Source organism: Marmota flaviventris, chromosome 5, assembly GCF_047511675.1.
Source record: "Marmota flaviventris isolate mMarFla1 chromosome 5, mMarFla1.hap1, whole genome shotgun sequence".
NCBI lineage: Eukaryota > Metazoa > Chordata > Mammalia > Rodentia > Sciuridae > Marmota > Marmota flaviventris.
Window position 1 is genome coordinate 121,427,641 of NC_092502.1, and position 7,543 is coordinate 121,435,183.

General features: G+C 40.5%; 1 protein-coding gene across 1 annotated transcript; it reads right to left on the bottom strand.

Moving 5' to 3' along the window:
• Window positions 1–763: 763 nt before the first annotated feature.
• LOC114094961 (small ribosomal subunit protein uS2-like) lies at window positions 764–1,785 on the bottom strand. The gene has a single exon (XM_027938108.3). The coding sequence runs from the start codon at window positions 1,748–1,750 to the stop codon at window positions 863–865; it is 888 nt and encodes a 295-aa protein (XP_027793909.3). The 5' UTR covers window positions 1,751–1,785; the 3' UTR covers window positions 764–862.
• Between the last annotated feature and the right edge of the window lie 5,758 nt (window positions 1,786–7,543).

Here is a 7,543-nt window from a genome sequence, read left to right on the forward strand (position 1 = left end):
CAATCCTGCTTCAAAAATTATAACTAGACAGACGCAGGCTTCTATATGGTCACACTGAAAATGTGCAGGAAATCAGACACGATAGTTAAGCATTCACAAAGCCAGGTTCACCAGAATGAAGAATAACCACTGATTACAACACAGTAGCCACAAAGCTACTTTTGAGAATAAGTAGCCTGATTTTTTGTTTTTGTGCTTCACATGTTGCTATGACAGATTGGCTCGATTAAGGTCCTGTGATCTCTGGCCCCATCTGTACTGAGTCTCAGCTATATTCACTGTTGTTTCCTTTCCAACTTTGTGAGATTTTCCCTTCAAACTCCTGCTGGCCTGGGACACCCACACTATGGGAATTACCTCAGCTCACAAGTGAATTGTCCCTCACTCCACCTCATACTCTTTAAGGTGCTCTGAGCACTGGGGCCTGGATTCTGACCCAATTTCCTTGCTCTCTAGTCTTGCCACCTTCATCTCTATGATCTGGTCATTCTTGACCATCTTGGTTGGCTTTTTCTCTTGACCTGTTTTAGAGGCACCAGACTTTCAACCACCCCAGGCTCTCCCAGGCTTACCCAACTTTCTAAGACGGAGCTATGCCCCACTTTCTACTGTCATCTTGGATTACCATGGTCAAATCTGAATGTCTGAAGACAATGCCACTTGGGATCTGAAAATTGACACCTGGCAGGCCCCACTTCCCTTGTGGCTTTGATCCAATAGATGCATTTGGCTTACTGATTTTTGTTTTGCTTTCTTTTTTTTTTTTTTTTTTTTTTTTAGAAATTGGTTGTTTATTCTCCGTAAATTGGTGCTTATTCTCCTTATTTCCACCTTGCTTATTAATGTGTGACTGCAGAACAACTCAAGACCACTCGGTTGTTGTTCCTACCCACTCAGTGGCCTGAGCAGTGGGAGCTGCAGACCAGTCTTCAGTGGCTGGCTGGGCACTCCAGTCTTCAGTAGGGAACTGCTGGATAGGCACAGAGGGCACCTGCACACCTTCAGACCAGTCTGCAACCTCAGGTTGAGTAGCAGTGAACTCAGGAGCCGGAGCAGTCCATTCACCCTGAAATTCCTCCTTGGTCACAGCCTTTTCAGCAGCAGCCTGCTCTTCCTTTTCAATCTCTTCAGGATCTCTGCAGAAGTATAGATCAGGCATAACCTCCCATGGGTGCTCACGGGAAATGGTGCCACGCATGCGCAGAACTTCTCGCGCCAGCATCCACCATATCAGACCCACAGAATGAGCTCCCTTGTTGTTGCATGGAATGGCAATGTCCACATAGCGCAGAGGAGAGTCTGTGTTACACAAAGCAATGGTAGGCAGATTGACATAGGACGCTTCTGTAAGAGGCTGGTGGTCAGCCCTGGGATCAGTAACCACCAGAAGAAGTGGCTCCCGGAAAGCTGCCTGGATCTGGTTAGTGAAGGTTCCAGGAGTGAAGCCGCCAGCAATAGGGGTGGCTCCAGTGGCAGCAGCAAACTTCAGCACAGCCCACTGGCCAGTATTCCTAGAGGATATGACACTGACATCAGCAGGGTTTTTAATGGCAACAATGGCACGAGCTGCCAGCAGAAGCTTCTCCCAGGTCCTCTTCAGATTTATGATGTAGGTGCCATCACTTTTCCTTTTGTAGATATACTGTTCCATCTGGAAATCAAGGTTGGTGCCACCTAAGTGGGTTCCTGCTGCAAGGAATTTGAGGACATCCTCCTCCTTCATTTGCAGGACATCAAGGGCTCCGGACATTGTGACAGTCTCCCTTTAAAGTTACGATGGGAATCAAGAACAACGCCGTATGGATCCCTCCCTGGGCAGCCCGGGAAGGTATGTTTTGCTTTCTAATTGCCTGTTACCTATCCTACTATTTCCTCCAGAACTTACTCTCCTACTAGTTTGTTTTAGATAATAATAGATTTGCTTCTGTTTGTGAATTTCTTTCTCTGACCAAGCCTTAACTCATCATGTCTTTTTTTCCACTTTTGAGAATAAGATAGTCTGATATTAATATTAATTAAAAGGAAGAACCTGCTATAGTTCTCTAGAATATTATTTGGTTTTTTTTTTATTTTGACTTTAATATTCATCCTGCTTGGCACTCTGAGATGCCATTTTGACACCTTAAGATCGTATTTCCCCCAAGGACTACAAAGAGTCCACGAGGATAGTCCCAGTTGCTGCCTCTCTCAGGGAGGGCAAGCCAGATGTCATTGTATCCTCTCCTTTACCCATCAGTTGGCAGGGCTTTGGGCTCTGGACCTGGGCCAGTAGGTTCAAAGCCACTATTGCTCTGAATTGCCTAGATCAGGTTGCTTTGAGGCTTTGTTTGCTTTGAGGTGTATTTCTTCTAAAATGGAGATGATGGACCCATGGATCTAAAAAGGGTCATATGTGAAACATTTAGCATAGAGATTGGCACACAAGAAGTGATCAGAAATTACTATTTTTCTCAGTCTCCCTCCACCTTTCAGGATCAGAGAACAATTCAGAATTCATCTCAGTCTTGGATATGTGGTTCAAGTCAGTGATGAATGAACTTCTGTTAATGTTGATATTTCTGATTTCAAAATCTCCACTTTTTCTCCTTTTAAAAAAGTTTGTAGTTGTAGATGGACAGAATGCCTTCATTTATTTTTTTTTTTTTTATTTTTATGTGGTGCTGAGGATTGAACCCATTGCCTCACACATGCTAGGCAAGCACTCTGCCACCGAGCTACAGCCCCAGCCCTTTTCTCCTTTTCCTTAGAATCAATATATACATTTGAAGATTCATCTTATACACACAGGAATCTATTCTTCCTCTTAACAATTCTGTTTACAAATCAATGTCTGAAATATATTTTTAAAAATATTTAAATATATTTTAAATTTTTATTTAAATATAGAAATATATTTTTAAAAATAGTATTTTTAAGTTAGAGTAAGGAAGAAGTACCATAAAGTTCATTTCTGGCCCTGATGCCCTGAGGAGTAAAAGCTGGTCTTATTCCCAGAGCGTGGGCTAGCTCAGGCTGGGGCTGCGAGCTGTTGTCATCAGCACCAGGAAAATGATTCTTGTGCTCAGAGCTTTATTACAAGCACATCCAGGAACTGGTCAAGAGATACCTCCTCCCTCTGGCCCATGCCTGCCACAGGAAATAGGTCAGCCAGGTCTTCTTTGAGGAAGTTTGCATTTTAAATGTTTTCATACTACTTCCTTTCTTTTTTTTTTTTTACAAAATTTTACATATTAAGACAAATAATCGGAAAATTTCACTATAAACTTCATTAGTAATTATTAGTCATAGATTTATTCTTTGTAAGAAAGATTGTGTGTGTGTGTTTGTGTGTATGTGTGTATGTGTGTGTGTGTGTTTTTTTTTTATTGTTTGTTTGTTTTTGGTACCAGGGACTGAACCCAGGGGTATTTAACCACTGAGCCACATTCTGTTCTTTTCTTTTTATTTATTTTTTTTATTTTGAGACAGGTTTTTTACTTAGGGCTCCACTTAGTTGCTGAGGTTGGCTTTGAACTTATGATCATCCTGCCTCTGCCTCCCCACCTGATGGGGTTACAGGAATGTGGCACCACGCCTGACCAAAAGAAAGTTTTAAAGACACACGTTAGAGACTTCTCTGGAGTGAATATTTACAGTTTTTAAGATATCATGACTAAATCATTTTATCAATATGAAATATAAATATTAGATAGCATTTAGCCACAAAATAAATGAGCTTTTAATTTTTAAAAGTGGTTGACTAATAATGAAAAATAAAATTATGTCATTTGAAGGAAAATAGATGGAACCAGAGACCATTATGTTCAGCAAAATAAGTCAAATTCAGAAGGCCAAGGGTCATATGTTTTCTCGTATATGTAGAAACTGGAGAGGGAAAAAGGGGGGAAAAAGGTGAGGGTGAATCTCATGAAAATCAAAGGGAGATCAGGACAGGAAAGGGACCACGGGGGTGGGAGATGGGGAGGGAGAAGGGAAGTGCTAGGGAGTGATATTGGCCAAATTAAATTGTTACATTGTGTGCATATATGAATATGTAACAGCAAATTACATCATTATGTACAACTATAATACATCAATAAAATATGTAGGAAAAATAAATAAAAATGGTTGGCTATCTCTATTAGTGAATAGATTAATGTATAATGAGAAAAATCACACTAACCACCTATGCCTGTGTCTGTTTATCAAACATGTTATCAACCTGTACAAAGAGCGGAGTCCAATTAAAGGAGACTCTGAGCTATCAACACATGGGCAGAGGTAAACTTCTGGGAAACTGATCAAGGACAGAAGGAAAGAGAGTGTGGGCGAAACCAGGTGAGGACCAAAGAGGAAGGTAGCTGACCTCAATGTTCTAAATTGGTGGTGGCCAAAAGGAAACTCATTAAAATTCCCAGTCTCATCAGTGTCGTTTAAGAGATAAGAGTCTGGATAGGAGATAATCACCATGATGCAGCCTCCATGGGCCACTGGAAAGAGACTCTAGTCAGATCTCATGTAAGCCTGAGAGGATGTGACATGCAGTCTTGGAATTCCACTCACTTCCTCTTGCCTGTGAAGATCCAAGTGCTTGTTCTCAGCCTCTAAACCATTGCTGACCCTTGTGTACAGCCCTCATTCCAAATACACACTTGCTCCTCTGATTTTACCTGTTGGTGGCACCTATGCTTGCAGTATTGCCTCCACTGACTGATGGACAGCCTCCTATTCACCCTTTGAGACTGAGCCCAAGGGATATCTTCCCTGGACCTCTTTTCCCTTGCCCTGACCTCAGGTTCAAGGGCCCTTCCCTCCATCTTCATCCTCCCTACTCATGATCTGTGTGTCTGAGAGTGACATTCAAAATCTTTGACAACTGACCATCAGTGGAAATGCCCTGTCAGAACACAAGCCAGCTGCTCCATATCAGAGTCAAGATGCCATCTGTCAGCCTAGAGGGAGGTGACTTTAACCCATAAGGTAATACACTTCAAAAACAAGGACTGTGTTTTATTCATCAGTCTAATACCCATGCCCAGCACATGGGAGAAGCTTAATAAATGTCTGTGGGCTGAATAAAAAAGTCCAAGGTCGCTCTTCAAAGGCAAAATGATGAGCACAATGGCCCTGCTCTCCAGTCACCTAGGCCCAGCGTCCTGGGGTGTAATGCCATACCCATGCCTTACTCTCGTTTTTGTTTTGTTTTGTTTTGCTTATATCTGCATCATAGTTGAACTGGGTGAAATGTAAAAGAATATAAGATTCTGGGGTTTCAGAAGTTAAGCATAAAGACTCCTCGAGGTTTAGGTAAACCTAAACAGCTATAAATTCTACTCAATTAGAAAATCTGGCACCTCCAAGAACAGCATCCCCTCCCCCCTGAGCCCAGCATTCATTAACCCATTTTCCTGTTTCACTCATACAAATTTTTACTATTTTTTAAAAACATAACCAACTCATGAGATGATCTTTTTAAATGATTATTTAATTATTATATGCCCTCTTGTATTATGGGGAGTTAGGTAAAAGAGTTTGTTTTAAGAATATATAATGATGAAAATTTCTCTGGACATCAACACTAAAACAAAAGCCAACAGATCATCTACAAAAGTCACACATCAGCCACACTTGAAAGGCATCAGTAATGCTCAGTGTACTGGGTTCTGGCCCTCAGTTTAAAGGCAAATCTCTGGACAGTGTTCTAGTAAATATAGGACGTAAGTCTGTACCTGGTACTGTATTGGATCCGCCACTGACATGGTTCTGTTTTATACTCCAGACTAGTGCACTCATAAATGGGAATCTGTGCTTAATACAACGCATATTTTATTTTCCACTTGGTAGGATGTACATGTAGTTTGTTACAGGGTTAAAAGGGAAAACAATCCCCAGAAGTACCATCCTAGAGCAATAAAATATTATTTCAATCAAAAGCTTGGTTGCAGGACACGAAAAGGAAGTTCATAAAACCATTCAGGTTAAAGGATCAGTTCTTTAACCCTGTTGAAGGAGAAATTTTTCAGTTAACAAAAAATAGTAAGAGAGAGGTTAATTAGTCCTGGGGGGACCCAAAGCAAAACTATGAGTCTTGTGGTGAAACACACATTCTTCATAACTAATTTTCAACATGAAGGTTTTGGGGGCACATTGCAGCACTGGATAAACCCAAAGAAAAATCATTCTATAGCAAACTGAAGCCAAAGCAAGGGCTGGGCACTCATAGTATGGTGTTACCATAACTTTCTAACAGGCTCTTGGGCAAAGGCAAGCTAGTTCTCCTGGCTTTGAACTGGGGGGAATATTTCTGCTCAGTAAGGAGGGGTTGCTGCAACCACTTGTAAAGTGAGCTTTGTTAGGCAAATGAATTAATAAACCAAAAAAATGTAACTTTGGAGAACTCAGACATGGATAAGAAAGATCATTTCACTTTAGAAGAACTAACAGATTATATCCTATTTATCTAACACATATAGAAACAGAAATAATGAGCTTTCTTAATTGTTGCTTTTGTGAAACACATTGCTAATGTCCTACATTTTATAATGATATATATCTCTCCAGGTTTTCCATATTTCTATATTAAACATAATATCAAAATAAACTGTTCTTGAAATAACAAGGGTGTAACAAACCATAAAATGGAAAGAAAGTAATACCATTTCACTGGTGTAGACTTTAATAACAGAGAGTTTTGATGTTATAATAACTACAGAGAAATTTGGTGTTATAATAAGCATATATATTAGGTAGGTTAAAATATTTTAATTATGATTTAAATATGTAGTTTTCAAATTTATCATTTAATTTTGTTCTTTATACAAATTGAGTGATTGCAAATAAAATTTTTATAATTTTTATTCTAATTAATAAATCATCCCAAAAAGTTGGCATTCGACCTCTATGCAGTTAACATGCACTGAATAAACCCAGTTCTATGAACAATGTCTAGGTATGAAAAGTGCCGCAGTCTGGCTGGGCACAATTCAGGAGCCACTTGTCAAAAGAAACGAACTTTATTTTTAGAACACACACACCACACCACACAGCTCCTCAGGAAAAACCCTCAGAGCCCAACTGCCACCACCGGCTTCCCACAAGCCTCTCAACCTCCCCCACTCCTCCTGCTCTTGAGGCCGATTGGCTGGGTCGTGTGGGCGGAGCCAAAAAAAAGTCCCCCAGTGAGCAGCTCCCTGGTCTGAAAGGGCGGGGAAACAGCCCAATGAGCATCACCGCAGAGGAGCCAATCAGTTGGCAGCTAGAAGTTTGCTGGGGCCACTGTAAGCCAATCATCAGCTGGCAGCTGGAAGTTTGCTGGCAGCTGGAAGTTTGCTGGGGCCCCTTTCTGCTGTGGCTCTCAACAGAAAAGTGCTTAATAAATTTGGCTATTAGAAATTCACATCAGAAAAAAATCTATAGTGGTTTAATTTATTGATTCCTCTATCACTTTTACTTGGTCTCTGATAGATTAGAAGTCTATTAAATATCTCTACATTTTGCATGGTATAAGTATATGCATTTATAATTACAGCTATCATGACACCCTTAACCACTCATTATTTTCATT